The 17,055-nt window shown below is 48.1% G+C and overlaps 1 protein-coding gene across 6 annotated transcripts in view; it reads left to right on the forward strand.

Annotated features, from left to right (window-relative positions):
- Positions 1-17,055, forward strand: part of LOC124039934 (cadherin-related family member 1-like) — a 181,698-nt gene that overhangs the window by 26,688 nt on the left and 137,955 nt on the right. For 5 of the 6 annotated variants that reach the window (XM_046356499.1, XM_046356502.1, XM_046356504.1 and 2 more), the window contains one exon: positions 15,161-15,304. The exons of the other annotated variant lie outside the window; for it this stretch is intronic. In XM_046356499.1, the coding sequence (XP_046212455.1) occupies positions 15,161-15,304 (144 nt within the window). The remainder of the gene's footprint in view (positions 1-15,160; positions 15,305-17,055) is intronic. 6 annotated transcript variants of the gene reach the window in all.

The following is a 17,055-nucleotide window of genomic DNA, read 5'->3' on the forward strand; positions in this document are numbered from 1 at the left end:
TAATGAAAAATAAATAGCACATCACTCAAGAAAAATAATTTCACTGTGGTTAAATCTAGTGTCGTGTCTTTTGTTGTCGTTAATCTGATGACATGCTATTTATTGAATAATTAACTATGTTTATCATTAAAATTCATCATATAATAATTAACTCAGAAACCTGGGACACCACGGGAAACGTTGAGTTACCGTTTCCCAAATTAACTCAAAGAATATCAGAATATATCGATTTCATAGCAGTCACTAATGAATGAATTTCCTTATCCGTCTCATTCAGAACGTTGCATAATCTGCACAAACCCAGGTCTCACAAATCATTCCATACCACACAAATTGAGTTGATTATTTATTTACTAACAATCTAAATGATCAAATTAGATACACATACACAAACGATCTAGGTTATTGGTTAGAACTTAATACAATGGCAACAGGTCCGTCGCGGACCAACACAATATGACACCTCTTCAACTTCATGGTGCGTTTTGGGGCCACGACAACTCGTAGACCTTGTCTGTTGTGCGTGGTCAACTTAGTCTGATATGTAAATTATTAACTCACATGTTTTATAGACCAGAGAAGAAAGGGGTGTTTCCGTCTTTATGACATGCTCTCTGGGTTCCCTGTGGCATAACTAGTTACGAGGCAAGGTATTACAATATACTATGTTCTTGTTAGACAACTAAAATCACAGCCTCATCGCCACAAAAACATTCTCTTTGATATGGATATTTTCTACACAACGTCATGTACATATTATGAAAACTATAGTTACAATGTTTCCGTTATAACATCTTCATTTAACTTTTAATGACATCACAAAATCAACATTCATTTTCATATATCATTGGTACCGCCATTTTGGCTGATGAAATATAATGTCCCAAAGTCAATTTTTATTGCAAGTTACAGTTCTGAGGTAGCCTCTCCCTAAGGCACACACAGACATTCCTGTCAGGATCCAGTTACGAACCCGGGTCTCCGGAGTGAGAAACAGTCACTAAACCAACTGAGCCACGAATAGTCAGCAGAACCCAGAAGATGAGGCAGACACAGCAGTACTTGAGACGGTGTATTTAATGAAGTAAAAAGTGAAGTGCTTCAGGAAAACATGTAACTCCACAACCTCAAAAGGAATTCCACAAGAACAAAGGTAATCCTCCAAGACAAAAAGGTAAATCCACAAGGTGGAAGGTATAGCACAAAAAAGCCTCAAAAGATACTTAAAAACAAACAAACAAGAACAAAAAACAGAATTCCACAAGAGAGTCCACCGGGATCAACAAGAATTCACAGAGTACAAGGGCTGGGTGCTAACATACAAACACAGAGCAAAGAACTGAGTAAAACAAAGAGTTTAAATACAATCAGGGGAAACGAGGCACGTGCAAATAATAATGGGGATCAAGGGAAAAGAAAAGGTCAAAAGGCACAATGGGGGCATCTAGTGACCAAAAACCGGAACAACCCTGGCCAAATCCTGACAGAATCCCCCCCTAGGAATGGCTCCTGACGTTCCTACCAGCTCTCTCAGGGTGGAGGGCCCTGAACTGACGAATGAGGTCAGGGTCCAGTATGTCTTTGACAGGAACCCAGGAGCGCTCCTCGGGACCGTAGCCTTCCCAGTCCACCAGATACTGCCAGGACCGCTGCACCCGGCGGGAATCCAGTATCCGATGGATGGTATAAGCCGGCTGGCCTCCAATGACACGAGGCGGAGGGGGAGGTCTGTCTGCCGGGACAAGGGGAGAAAAAACAACAGGTTTTAATAAGGAAATGTGAAACGTGGGATTAATCTTAAGGGATCTGGGTAAGTGTAGGCGATAAGAAACAGGATTAACTCTCCTGGCAACATTAAAGGGACCGATGTATTTTTGGGACAGCTTGCGAGACTCCACCCGTAGTGGTAAGTTTCTTGTGGAGAGCCAGACTCTCTGGCTGGTGCGCAGGGTAGTCCCGGGACGGTGACGTCTGTTGGCTTGTTGTTGGTACCTCTGTGAGGAACGCATAAGATTAAGACGGGTCTTCCTCCACATAAGCCGACAGCGTCTGATGAACTTCAAGGCTGAAGGCACTCTGACTTCTGCCTCCTTCCTTCTGCCTCATGTAGAGGTCTGTAATTATTTATCATAGGTACACTTCCACTGTGAGAGACGGAATCTAAAACAAAAATCCAGAAAATCACATTGTATGATTTTATAATAATGAATTTGCATTTTATTTTATGTCATAAGTATTTGATACATCAGAAAAGCAGAACTTAATATTTGGTACAGAAACATTTGTTTGCAATTAGAGAGATCATACGTTTCCTGTAGTTCTTGACCAGGTTTGCACACACTGCAGCAGGGATTTGGGCCACTCCTCCATAAAGACCTTTTTATTTGTATATTTTACCTTTATTTAACTAGGCAAATCAGTTAAGAACAAATTCTTATTTTCAATGACAGCCTAGGAACAGTGGGTTAACTGCCTTGTTCAGGGGAAGAACGACAGATTTGTACCTGGTCAGCTCAGGGATTTGAACTTCCGGTTACTAGTCCAACGCTCTAACCACTGGGCTACCCTGCCGCCCCGATCTCCAGATCCTTCAGATTTTGGGGCTGTCGCTGGGCAATACGGACTTTCAGCTCCCTCTAAAATGTTTCTTTTGGGTTCAGGTCTGGAGACTGGCTAGGCCACTCCAGGACCTTGAGATTCTTCTTACGGAGCCACTCCTTAGTTGCCCTGGCTGTGTGTTTCGGGTCATTGTCATGCTGGAAGACCCAGCCACGACCCATCTTCAATGCTCTTACTGAGGGAAGGAGGTTGTTGGCCAAGATCTCGCGATACATGGCCCCATCCATCCTCCCCTCAATACGGTGCAGTCGTCCTGTCCCCTTTGTAGAAAAGCATCCCCAAATAATGTTTCCACCTCCATGCTTCACGGTTGGGATGGTGTTCTTGGGGTTGTACTCATCCTTCTTCTTCCTCCAAACACGGCGAGTGGAGTTTAGACCAAAAAGCTCTATTTTTGTCTCATCAGACCACATGACCTTCTCCCATTCCTCCTCTGGATCATCCAGATGGTCATTGGCAAACTTCAGACGGGCCTGGACATGCACTGGCTTGAGCAGGGGGAACATGCGTACGCTGCAGGATTTTAATCCATGATGGCGTAATGTGTTACTAATGGTTTTCTTTGAGACTGTGTGTCATGCAGGTGAAAGAGGACCCAAAAGCGACTTGGCGAAAACAGAGTCTTTAATCCAGTAAAGTAAATACAAACAAAAAACACAACTTTCACTCGAAATGACGAGGACAAACTGGAGACTCGATCTTGAACAGCAGGTGAACAGCAGGTTGCCTCGGGAAGGCACTTGAACCAGACAGACTCAGACACCTGCTCACCACGCAGCATCTGAGGAAAACACGACACGACAGGGCGATACACAAACACAGCACGGTGAATTCTAGACAAGGAACCGACAGGACAGGAACGGAACACAAAGGAAGAAATAGGGACTCTAATCAGGGGAAAGGATCGGGAACAGGTGTGGGAAGACTAAATGATTGATTAGGGGAATAGGAACAGCTGGGAGCAGGAACGGAACGATAGAGAGAAGAGAGAGCGAGAGAGTGAGAGAGGGGGGGGAGAGAGAGGGATAGAAAGAGGGAAAGAACCTAATAAGACCAGCAGAGGGAAACGAATAGAATGGGAAGCACAGGGACAAGACAAGATAATAAATGACAAAACATGACAGTACGCCCCCACTCACCGAGCGCCTCCTGGCGCACTCGAGGAGGAATCCTGGCGGCAACGGAGGAAATCATCAATGAGTGAACGGTCCAGCACGTCCCGAGACGGAACCCAACTCCTCTCCTCAGGACCGTAACCCTCCCAATCCACTAAGTATTGGTGACCCCGTCCCCGAGAACGCATGTCCATGATCTTATGTACCTTGTAAATAGGTGCGCTCTCGACAAGGACGGGAGGGGGAGGGAAGACGAACGGGGTGCGAAGAAAGGGCTTAACACAGGAGACATGGAAGACAGGATGGACGCGACGAAGATGTCGCGGAAGAAGCAGTCGCACAGCGACAGGATTGACGACCTGGGAGACACGGAACGGACCAATGAACCGCGGAGTCAACTTACGAGAAGCTGTCGTAAGAGGAAGGTTGCGAGTGGAAAGCCACACTCTCTGGCCGCAACAATACCTTGGACTCTTAATCCTGCGTTTATTGGCGGCTCTCACAGTCTGTGCCCTGTAACGGCAAAGTGCAGACCTCACCCTCCTCCAGGTGCGCTCACAACGTTGGACAAACGCTTGAGCGGAGGGAACGCTGGACTCGGCAAGCTGGGATGAGAACAGAGGAGGCTGGTAACCCAGACTACTCTGAAACGGAGATAACCCGGTAGCAGACGAAGGAAGCGAATTGTGAGCGTATTCTGCCCAGGGGAGCTGTTCTGCCCAAGACGCAGGGTTTCTGAAAGAAAGGCTGCGTAGTATGCGACCAATCGTCTGATTGGCCCTCTCTGCTTGACCGTTAGACTGGGGATGAAACCCGGAAGAGAGACTGACGGACGCACCAATCAAACGACAGAACTCCCTCCAAAACTGTGACGTGAATTGCGGGCCTCTGTCTGAAACGGCGTCTAACGGGAGGCCATGAATTCTGAATACATTCTCGATAATGATTTGTGCCGTCTCCTTAGCGGAAGGAAGTTTAGCGAGGGGAATGAAATGTGCCGCCTTAGAGAACCTATCGACAACCGTAAGAATCACAGTCCTCCCCGCAGACAAAGGCAGACCGGTAATGAAGTCTAGGGCGATGTGAGACCATGGTCGAGAAGGAATGGGAGCGGTCTGAGACGACCGGCAGGAGGAGAGTTACCCGACTTAGTCTGCGCGCAGTCCGAACAAGCAGCCACGAAACGGCGCGTGTCACGCTCCTGAGTCGGCCACCAAAAGCGCTGGCGAATAGACGCAAGAGTGCCTCGAACACCGGGATGACCAGCTAACTTGGCAGAGTGAGCCCACTGAAGAACAGCCAGACGAGTGGAAACAGGAACGAAAAGGAGGTTACTAGGACAAGCGCGCGGCGACGCAGTGTGCGTGAGTGCTTGCTTAACCTGTCTTTCAATTCCCCAGACTGTTAACCCGACAACACGCCCATAAGGAAGAATCCCCTCGGGATCAGTAGAAGCCACAGAAGAACTAAACAGACGGGATAAGGCATCAGGCTTGGTGTTCTTGCTACCCGGACGGTAAGAAATCACAAACTCGAAACGAGCGAAAAACAACGCCCAACGAGCTTGACGGGCATTAAGTCGTTTGGCAGAACGGATGTACTCAAGGTTCTTATGGTCTGTCCAAACGACAAAAGGAACGGTCGCCCCCTCCAACCACTGTCGCCATTCGCCTAGGGCTAAGCGGATGGCGAGCAGTTCACGGTTACCCACATCATAGTTGCGCTCAGATGGCGACAGGCGATGAGAAAAATAAGCGCAAGGATGAACCTTATCGTCAGACTGGAAGCGCTGGGATAGAATGGCTCCCACGCCTACCTCTGAAGCGTCAACCTCGACAATGAATTGTCTAGTGACGTCAGGAGTAACGAGGATAGGAGCGGACGTAAAACGTTCTTTTAGAAGATCAAAAGCTCCCTGGGCGGAACCGGACCACTTAAAACACGTCTTGACAGAAGTAAGAGCTGTGAGAGGGGCAGCAACTTGACCGAAATTACGAATGAAACGCCGATAGAAATTAGCGAAACCTAAAAAGCGCTGCAACTCGACACGTGACCTTGGAACGGGCCAATCACTGACAGCTTGGACCTTAGCGGAATCCATCTGAATGCCTTCAGCGGAAATAACGGAACCGAGAAAAGTAACGGAGGAGACATGAAAAGAGCACTTCTCAGACTTTACGTAGAGACAATTCTCTAAAAGGCGCTGTAGAACACGTCGAACGTGCTGAACATGAATCTCGAGTGACGGAGAAAAAATCAGGATATCGTCAAGATAGACAAAAACAAAGATGTTCAGCATGTCTCTCAGAACATCATTAACTAATGCCTGAAAAACAGCTGGCGCATTGGCGAGACCAAACGGCAGAACCCGGTACTCAAAATGCCCTAACGGAGTGTTAAACGCCGTTTTCCACTCGTCCCCCTCTCTGATGCGCACGAGATGGTAAGCGTTACGAAGGTCCAACTTAGTAAAGCACCTGGCTCCCTGCAGAATCTCGAAGGCTGATGACATAAGGGGAAGCGGATAACGATTCTTAACCGTTATGTCATTCAGCCCTCGATAATCCACGCAGGGGCGCAGAGTACCGTCCTTCTTCTTAACAAAAAAGAACCCCGCCCCGGCCGGAGAGGAAGAAGGCACTATGGTACCGGCGTCAAGAGACACAGACAAATAATCCTCGAGAGCCTTACGTTCGGGAGCCGACAGAGAGTATAGTCTACCCCGAGGAGGAGTGGTCCCCGGAAGGAGATCAATACTACAATCATACGACCGGTGAGGAGGAAGGGAGTTGGCTCGGGACCGACTGAAGACCGTGCGCAGATCATGATATTCCTCCGGCACTCCTGTCAAATCGCCAGGTTCCTCCTGAGAAGTAGGGACAGAAGAAACGGGAGGGATGGCAGACATTAAACACTTCACATGACAAGAAACGTTCCAGGATAGGATAGAATTACTAGACCAATTAATAGAAGGATTATGACATACTAGCCAGGGATGACCCAAAACAACAGGTGTAAACGGTGAACGAAAAATCAAAAAAGAAATAGTCTCACTGTGGTTACCAGATACTGTGAGGGTTAAAGGTAGTGTCTCAAATCTGATACTGGGAAGATGACTACCATCTAAGGCGAACATGGGCGTAGGCTTCTCTAACTCTCTGAAAGGAATGTCATGTTTCCGAACCCATGCTTCGTCCATGAAACAACCCTCAGCCCCAGAGTCTATCAAGGCACTACATGTAGCACCCGAACCGGTCCAGCGTAGATGGACCGACAAAGTAGTACAGGATCTTGATGGAGAGACTTGAGTAGTTGCGCTCACCTGTAGCCCTCCGCTTACAGATGAGTTCTGGCTTTTACTGGACATGAATTAACAAAATGTCCAGCAACTCCGCAATAGAGGCACAGGCGGTTGGTGATCCTCCGTTCCCTCTCCTTAGTCGAGATGCGAATCCCTCCCAGCTGCATGGGCTCAGACTCTGAGCCAGAGGAGGGAGATGGTTGCGATGCGGAACAGGGAAACACCGTTGATGCGAGCTCTCTTCCACGAGCCCGGTGACGAAGATCTACCCGTCGTTCTATGCGGATGGCGAGAGCAATCAAAGAGTCCACATCTGAAGGAACCTCCCGGGAGAGAATCTCATCCTTAACCACTGCGTGGAGTCCCTCCAGAAAACGAGCGAGCAGCGCCGGCTCGTTCCACTCACTAGAGGCAGCAAGAGTGCGAAACTCAATAGAATAATCCGTTATGGACCGTTCACCTTGGCATAAGGAAGCCAGGGCCCTAGAAGCCTCCCTACCAAAAACTGAACGGTCAAAAACCCGAATCATCTCCTCTTTAAAGTTCTGGAACTTGTTAGAGCAATCAGCCCTTGCCTCCCAGATAGCTGTGCCCCATTCTCGAGCCCGGCCAGTAAGGAGTGAAATGACGTAAGCAACCCGAGCTCTCTCTCTAGAGTATGTGTTGGGTTGGAGAGAGAACACAATCTCACACTGCGTGAGAAAGGAGCGGCACTCAGTGGGCTGCCCGGAGTAGCAAGGTGGGTTATTAACCCTAGGTTCTGGAGGCTCGGCAGGCCAGGAAGTAACAGGTGGCACGAGACGTAGACTCTGGAACTGTCCAGAGAGGTCGGAAACCTGAGCGGCCAGGTTCTCCACGGCATGGCGAGCAGCAGACAATTCCTGCTCGTGTCTGCCGAGCATGGCTCCTTGGATCTCGACGGCAGTGTAACGAGCGTCTGAAGTCGCTGGGTCCATTCCTTGGTCGGTTCCTTCTGTCATGCAGGTGAAAGAGGACCCAAAAGCGACTTGGCGAAAACAGAGTCTTTAATCCAGTAAAGTAAATACAAACAAAAAACACAACTTTCACTCGAAATGACGAGGACAAACTGGAGACTCGATCTTGAACAGCAGGTGAACAGCAGGTTGCCTCGGGAAGGCACTTGAACCAGACAGACTCAGACACCTGCTCACCACGCAGCATCTGAGGAAAACACGACACGACAGGGCGATACACAAACACAGCACGGTGAATTCTAGACAAGGAACCGACAGGACAGGAACGGAACACAAAGGAAGAAATAGGGACTCTAATCAGGGGAAAGGATCGGGAACAGGTGTGGGAAGACTAAATGATTGATTAGGGGAATAGGAACAGCTGGGAGCAGGAACGGAACGATAGAGAGAAGAGAGAGCGAGAGAGTGAGAGAGGGAGGGGGAGAGAGAGGGATAGAAAGAGGGAAAGAACCTAATAAGACCAGCAGAGGGAAACGAATAGAATGGGAAGCACAGGGACAAGACAAGATAATAAATGACAAAACATGACACTGTGGTCCCAGCTCTCTTCAGGTCCTGCCCATTGACCAGGTCCTGCCCATTGACCAGGTCCTGCCATGCAGTTCTGAGCTGATCCCGCACCTTTCTCATGATCATTGATGCCCCATGAGGTGAGATCTTGCATGGCGCCCCAGACCGAGAGTGATTGACTGTCATCTTGAACTTCTTCCATTTTCTAATAATTGCACCTACAGTTGTTGCCTTCTCACCAAGCTGCTTGGCTATTGTCCTGTAGCCCATACCAGCCTTGTGCAGGTCTACAATTTTATCCCTGATGTCCTTACACAGCTCCTCATTCTTGGCCATTGTGGAGAGGTTGGAGTCTGTTTGATTGAGTGTGTGGACAGGTGTCTTTTCTACAGGTAACGAGTTCAAACAGGTGCAGTTAATACAGATAATGAGTGGAGAACAGGATGGCTTCTTAAAGAAAAACTAACAGGTCTGTGAGAGCCGGAATTCTTACTGGTTGGTAGGTGATCAAATACTTATGTCATGGAATAAAATGCAAATGAATTACTATAAAATCATACAATGTGATTTTCTGGATTTTTGTTTTAGATTCCCATCTCTCACAGTTGAAGTGTACCTATGATGAAAATTACAGAACTCTACATGCTTTGTAAGTAGGAAAACCTGCAAAATCAGCAGTCTATCAAATACTTGTTCTCCCCACTGTACGCATGTTTCCCGATATCAATATCCTGTTTGAAAATAACGCCCTTCATTTACTGTATCATTTGGAACTATTGCCATCAAGCCATGGGATGCAAAAGACAAATTGTTGTTCAATATTTAGTTAATCAATAGGTATACAGATTTTTTTGTCCTGTCCTGGTATACGCTCAGAGATTAAATAGGCAATGATGTCGCGCTCCTATCGCATAGAATTACTGTACCCTACACATACTGTGTAATATTTTATGTAAGCCACGGTCTATTTACTGTATTGGCAGAATCTTTAGCAGTAATTTATAATGTATCTGGAAAGAGAAAACAATAGCAAACTGTCATGGACCTTTGAGCAGAACGTTTGAATTCAACAATGTTTTCCATCGACTTTTCCCCAAACGTAAATATGATGGACTGGCTGCGAATTACGAAACATTGTAGGGCATACACTTCCAGCAGCAGTATGATGCACCTTGTTATCTCTACTGTTGATTGTGCTGCTATCTTGTGTCAAATCCTTCTTGAAGTGTTATGCTGGTGAATGAGGACCCAAAAGCGACTTAACGAAAACAGAGTCTTTATTCCAGTATTTGACAAAAGTAATAATCCTGGATATTATCAAGGAAAAAACAAAACAGGAAAACTGAAATCCACTCGTCAGTAGCGAGGACTGACTGGAGACTCGACCATAGACTGCAGGTTGCTTCGGGAAGGCACCGACCGTAGCAGACTAAGACACCTGCTTACACACAGCATCTGAAGAAGGTAAAACACGACAGGGCGAGACAAGGACACAGAACAGCGAACATCATACAAGGATCCGACAAGGACAGAAGCGGAAAACAGAGGGAGAAATAGTGGCTCTAATCAGAGGGCAAAATAGGGGACAGGTGTGAAAAGAGTAAATGAGGTAGTTAGGAGAATGAGGAACAGCTGGGAGCAGGAACGGAACGATAGGGAGAGAGAGCGAGAGAGGGAGAAAGGGAGGGGAAGAGAGGGATAGAAAGAGGGAAAGAACCTAATAAGACCAGCAGAGGGAAACAAATAGAAGGGAAGCACAGAGACAAGACATGATAACCAATGACAAAACATGACAGAACCCCCCCACTCACCGAGCGCCTCCTGGCGCACTCGAGGAGGAACCCTGGCGGCAACGGAGGAAATCATCAATCAACGAACGGTCCAGCACGTCCCGAGATGGAACCCAACTCCTCTCCTCAGGACCGTAACCCTCCCAATCCACTAAGTACTGGTGACCACGTCCCCGAGAACGCATGTCCATGATCTTTCGTACCTTGTAAATAGGTGCGCCCTCGACAAGGACGGGGGGGGGAGGGAAGACGAACGGGGGCGCGAAGAAAGGGCTTGACACAGGAGACATGGAAGACAGGGTGGATGCGACGAAGATGTCGCGGAAGAAGCAGTCGCACAGCGACAGGATTGACGACCTGGGAGACACGGAACGGACCAATGAACCGCGGAGTCAACTTGCGAGAAGCTGTCGTAAGGGGAAGGTTACGAGTGGAAAGCCACACTCTGAAGACTACTCTGAAAAGGAGATAGCCCGGTAGCAGACGAAGGAAGCGAGTTGTGAGCGTATTCTGCCCAGGGGAGCTGTTCTGCCCAAGACGCAGGGTTTCTAAAAGAAAGGCTGCGTAATATGCGACCAATCGTCTGATTGGCCCTTTCTGCTTGACCGTTAGACTGGGGATGAAAACCGGAAGAGAGACTGACGGAAGCACCAATCAAACGACAGAACTCCCTCCAAAACTGTGACGTGAATTGCGGACCTCTGTCTGAAACGGCGTCTAACGGGAGGCCATGAATTCTGAACACATTCTCAATGATGATTTGTGCCGTCTCCTTAGCGGAAGGAAGCTTAGCGAGGGGAATGAAATGTGCCGCCTTAGAGAACCTATCGACAACCGTAAGAATCACATTCTTCCCCGCAGACGAAGGCAGACCGGTAATGAAGTCTAAGGCGATGTGAGACCATGGTCGAGAAGGAATGGGAAGCGGTCTGAGACGACCGGCAGGAGGAGAGTTACCTGATTTAGTCTGCGCGCAGTCCGAACACGCAGCCACGAAACGGCACGTGTCACGCTCCTGAGTAGGCCACCAAAACCGCTGGCGAATAGAAGCAAGTGCACCCCGAATGCCGGGATGGCCAGCTAACTTGGCAGAGTGAGCCCACTGAAGAACAGCCAGACGAGTAGAAACAGGAACGAAAAGAAGGTTACTAGGACAAGCGCGCGGCGACGCAGTGTGAGTGAGTGCTTGCTTAACCTGTCTCTCAATTCCCCAGACAGTCAACCCGACAACACGCCCATCAGGAAGAATCCCCTCGGGATCGGTAGAAGCCACAGAAGAACTAAAGAGACGGGATAAGGCATCAGGCTTGGTGTTCTTATTACCCGGGCGATAAGAAATCACGAACTCGAAACGAGCGAAAAACAACGCCCAACGAGCTTGACGTGCATTAAGTCGTTTGGCAGAACGGATGTACTCAAGGTTCTTATGGTCAGTCCAAACGACAAAGGAACGGTCGCCCCCTCCAACCACTGTCGCCATTCGCCTAGGGCTAAGCGGATGGCGAGCAGTTCGCGGTTACCCACATCATAGTTGCGTTCCGATGGCGACAGGCGATGAGATGAATAAGCGCAAGGATGGACGTTATCGTCAGACTGGAAGCGCTGGGATAGAATGGCTCCCACGCCCACCTCTGAAGCGTCAACCTCGACAATGAATTGTTTAGTGACGTCAGGAGTAACAAGGATAGGAGCGGATGTAAAACGCTTCTTGAGGAGATCAAAAGCTCCCTGGGCGGAACCGGACCACTTAAAGCACGTCTTGACAGAAGTAAGAGCTGTGAGAGGAGCAGCAACTTGACTGAAATTACGAATGAAACGCCGATAGAAATTAGCGAAACCTAGAAAGCGCTGCAACTCGACACGTGACCTTGGAACGGGCCAATCACTGACAGCCTGGACCTTAGCGGGATCCATCTGAATGCCTTCAGCGGAAATAACAGAACCGAGAAATGTGACAGAGGAGACATGAAAGGAGCACTTCTCAGCCTTCACGTAGAGACAATTCTCTAAAAGGCGTTGGAGTACACGTCGAACGTGCTGAACATGAATCTCGAGTGACGGTGAAAAAATCAGGATATCGTCAAGGTAGACAAAAACAAAGATGTTCAGCATGTCTCTCAGTACATCATTAACTAATGCCTGAAAAACAGCTGGAGCATTAGCGAGACCGAACGGCAGAACCCGGTACTCAAAATGCCCTAACGGAGTGTTAAAAGCCGTTTTCCACTCGTCCCCCTCTCTGATGCGCACGAGATGGTAAGCGTTACGAAGGTCCAACTTAGTAAAGAACCTGGCTCCCTGCAGAATTTCTGAAGCGGGTTAGATACTGGGAAGAACATACTTTTGAAGGCTGACGACATAAGGGGAAGCGGATAACGATTCTTAACCGTTATGTCATTCAGCCCTCGATAATCCACGCAGGGGCGCAGAGTACCGTCCTTCTTCTTAACAAAAAAAAACCCCGCTCCGGCGGGAGAGGAAGAAGGCACCACGGTGCCGGCGTCGAGAGAAACAGACAAATAATCCTCGAGAGCCTTACGTTCGGGAGCCGACAGAGAGTATAGTCTACCCCGAGGGGGAGTGGTCCCCACAGGAAGGAGATCAATACAACAATCATACGACCGGTGAGGAGGAAGGGAGTTGGCTCTGGACCGACTGAAGACCGTGCGCAGATCATGATATTCCTCCGGCACTCCTGTCAAATCACCAGGTTCCTCCTGAGAAGAGGGGACAGAAGAAACAGGAGGGATAGCAGACATTAAACACTTCACATGACAAGAAACGTTCCAGGATAGGATAGAATTACTAGACCAATTAATAGAAGGATTATGACATACTAGCCAGGGATGACCCAAAACAACAGGTGTAAAAGGTGAACGAAAAATCAAAAAGGAAATGGTCTCACTGTGGTTACCAGATACTGTGAGGGTTAAAGGTAGTGTCTCATATCTGATACTGGGGAGAAGACTACCATCTAAGGCGAACATGGGCGTGGGCTTCCCTAACTGTCTGAGAGGAATGTCATGTTTCCGAGCCCATGCTTCGTCCATAAAACAACCCTCAGCCCCAGAGTCTATCAAGGCACTGCATGAAGCAGCCGAACCGGTCCAGCGTAGATGGACCGACAAGGTAGTACAGGATCTTGATGGAGAGACCTGAGTAGTAGCGCTCACCAGTAGCCCTCCGCTTACTGATGAGCTCTGGCTTTTACTGGACATGAATTGACAAAATGTCCAGCAGAACCGCAATAGAGGCAAATGCGGTTGGTGATCCTCCGTTCCCTCTCCTTAGTCGATATGCGAATACCTCCCAGCTGCATGGGCTCAGTCTCTGAGCCGGAGGGAGGAGATGGTTGCGATGCGGAGAGGGGGAACACCGTTGACACGAGCTCTCTTCCACGAGCTCGGTGACGAAGATCTACCCGTCGTTCTATGCGGATGGCGAGTGCAATCAAAGAGTCCACGCTGGAAGGAACCTCCCGGGAGAGAATCTCATCCTTAACCTCAGCGTGGAGTCCCTCCAGAAAATGAGCGAGCAACGCCGGCTCGTTCCAGTCACTAGAGGCAGCAAGAGTGCGAAACTCTATAGAGTAATCCGTTATGGATCGATCACCTTGACATAGGGAAGCCAGGGCCCTAGAAGCCTCCCTACCAAAAACTGAACGATCAAAAACCCGTATCATCTCCTCTTTAAAGTTCAGATAATTGTTAGAACACTCAGCCCTTGCCTCCCAGATAGCTGTGCCCCACTCTCGAGCCCGACCAGTAAGGAGTGAAATGACGTAAGCAATCCGAGCTCTCTCTCTTGAGTATGTGTTGGGTTGGAGAGAGAACACAATATCACACTGGGTGAGAAAGGAGCGGCACTCAGTGGGCTGCCCAGAGTAACATGGTGGGTTGTTAACCCTAGGTTCCGGAGACTCGGAAGACCAGGAAGTAGCTGGTGGCACGAGACGAAGACTCTGAAACTGTCCTGAGAGGTCGGAAACCTGAGCGGCCAGGGTCTCAACGGCATGACGAGTAGCAGACAATTCCTGCTCGCGTCTGCCGAGCATTGCTCCCTGGATCTCGACGGCAGTGTTACGAGAATCCGTAGTCGCTGGGTCCATTCTTGGTCGGATCCTTCTGTTATGCTGGTGAATGAGGACCCAAAAGCGACTTCACGAAAACAGAGTCTTTATTCCAGTATTTGACAAAAGTAATAATCCTGGATATTATCAAGGAGAAAACAAAACAGGAAAACTGAAATCCACTCGTCAGTAGCGAGGACTGACTGGAGACTCGACCATAGACTGCAGGTTGCTTCGGGAAGGCACCGACCGTAGCAGACTAAGACACCTGCTCACACGCAGCATCTGAAGAAGGTAAAACACGACAGGGCGAGACAAGGACACAGAACAGCGAACATCATACAAGGATCCGACAAGGACAGAAGCGGAAAACAGAGGGAGAAATAGTGGCTCTAATCAGAGGGCAAAATAAGGGACAGGTGTGAAAAGAGTAAATGAGGTAGTTAGGAGAATGAGGAACAGCTGGGAGCAGGAACGGAACGATAGGGAGAGAGAGCGAGAGAGGGAGAAAGGGAGGGGAAGAGAGGGATAGAAAGAGGGAAAGAACCTAATAAGACCAGCAGAGGGAAACGAATAGAAGGGAAGCACAGAGACAAGACATGATAACCAATGACAAAACATGACATGAAGGATGTATTTTATCTAAATGAAGACAAACTTGAATAAATAAAGGTTAAAGGGCCACACAGCCATGTCTGATCTTTTAAATTAAATTGCATAAAATAAGGATGTATAATATGGGATATTTGATTCTGTAACAGGATGGTGGTGGGAATTACAATGGGAAAGAACAGGTGATGTCATCCTCTGCCACCTTGACAATCAATGTGATTGACACCCAGGACACGCCCCCAAGCTTTGTCGGGACACCATATTTCGGATACGTTTATGAAGTGTCCGTACCAGTAAGTACAAATATGCACAACTCTCAAGATATCACACTAACATGACACATACACATGAAGAACACCGTACAATTGTATAACACTTCAACAAAAATATAACCATGTCATTAGATTTAGGCTAATTTCGGGATTTTTAGTGTATCCCGCTGACAGGAATAAACATCTCTCCGGTAAGAAGAAGGGCGGTGGTGTATGTTTCATGATTAACGACTCATGGTGTAATTGTAACAACATACAGGAACTCAAGTCCTTTTGTTCACCTGACCTAGACTTCCTCACAATCAAGTGCCGACCATATTATCTCCTAAGAGAACTCTCCTCGGTTATCGTCACAACCGTGTATATCCCCCGGCAAGCGGATAATAAGACGGCCATCAAGAAACTTCACTGGACTTTATGCAAACTGGAAACCATATTTCCTGAGGCTGCATTTATTATAGCTGGGTTTTTTAACAAAGCTCATTTGAGAACAATACCACCTAAATCCTATCAGCATATTGATTGCTGTACACGAGCGAGTAGCACGCTCGACCATTGCTACTCTAACTCTCGCGATGCAAACAAGGCCCCCCCCGCCCTCCTTTTGACAAATCTGACCGTGACTCCATCTTGTTGATCCCCTCCTATAGGCAAAAACTAAAACAGGAAGTTATGTGCTTAGGTCTATCCAACGCTGGTCTGACCAATCAGATTCCAAGCTTCAAGTTTGCTTCAATCACGTGGACTGGGATACATTCCAGGTTGCCTTGAGATAATAACATTGACGTACATTTATGTTGACCTAACCAGAAACTGTGGATTGATGGCAGCATTCACGCAAAACTGAAAACATGTCCCAACGCATTTTAATCATGGCAAGGCGACTGGAAATATTGCCGAATAAGAACCGTGCAGTTATTCCATCCGTAAGGCAATCAAACAAGCAAAGTGTCAGAATAGAGACAAGGTGGAGTCGCAATTCAACGGCTCAAACATGAGACATTTGTGGCAGGGTCAACAGGCAGTCACAGATTACGAAAGGTAAACCAGCCCCGTCACGGAAATCGACATCTTGCTTCTGACAAATTAAGCAACTTCTTTGCCTGTTTTGAGGATAATACAATGCTACCGACGTGGCCCGCTACCAAAGACTGTGGGCTCTCCTTCTCTGTGGATGACGAGAGAAAAACATTTAAACGTGTTAACCCTTGCAAGGCTGAAGGCCAAGATGGCATCCATAACCGCGTCCTCAGAGCATGTGCAGACCAGCTGGCTGTGTGTTTACGGACATATTCAATCAATCCCTATCCCAGTCTGCTGTCCCCACATGCTCCAAGATGGCCACCATTGTTCCTGTTCCCAAGAAAGCTAAGGTAACAGAACTAAATGGATATTGCCTTGTAGCACTCACTTCTGTCATCATGAAGTGCTTTGAAAGCCAAGGATCACATCACCTACACCCTACCTGTCACCATAGACCCACTTCAATTTGTCTACCACCCCAATAGGGCCACAGACGATGCAATTGCCATCACACTGCACATTGTCCTTTTCCATCTGGACAAGAGGAATACCTATGTAACAATGCAGTTCATTGACTACAGCTCAGCATTCAACAGCATAGTACCCTTCAAAATCATCATTAAGCTTGAGTCACTGGGTCTTGACCCCACCCTGTGCAATTGGGTCTTGGACTTCCTGAAGGGCTGCCCCCAGGTGGTGAGCGTGGGAAAAAACATCTCCATTCCGCTGATCCTCAACACTGGGGCCCC

This window comes from Oncorhynchus gorbuscha, linkage group LG07, assembly GCF_021184085.1.
Source record: "Oncorhynchus gorbuscha isolate QuinsamMale2020 ecotype Even-year linkage group LG07, OgorEven_v1.0, whole genome shotgun sequence".
In the NCBI taxonomy this organism is placed as follows: Eukaryota; Metazoa; Chordata; class Actinopteri; order Salmoniformes; family Salmonidae; genus Oncorhynchus; species Oncorhynchus gorbuscha.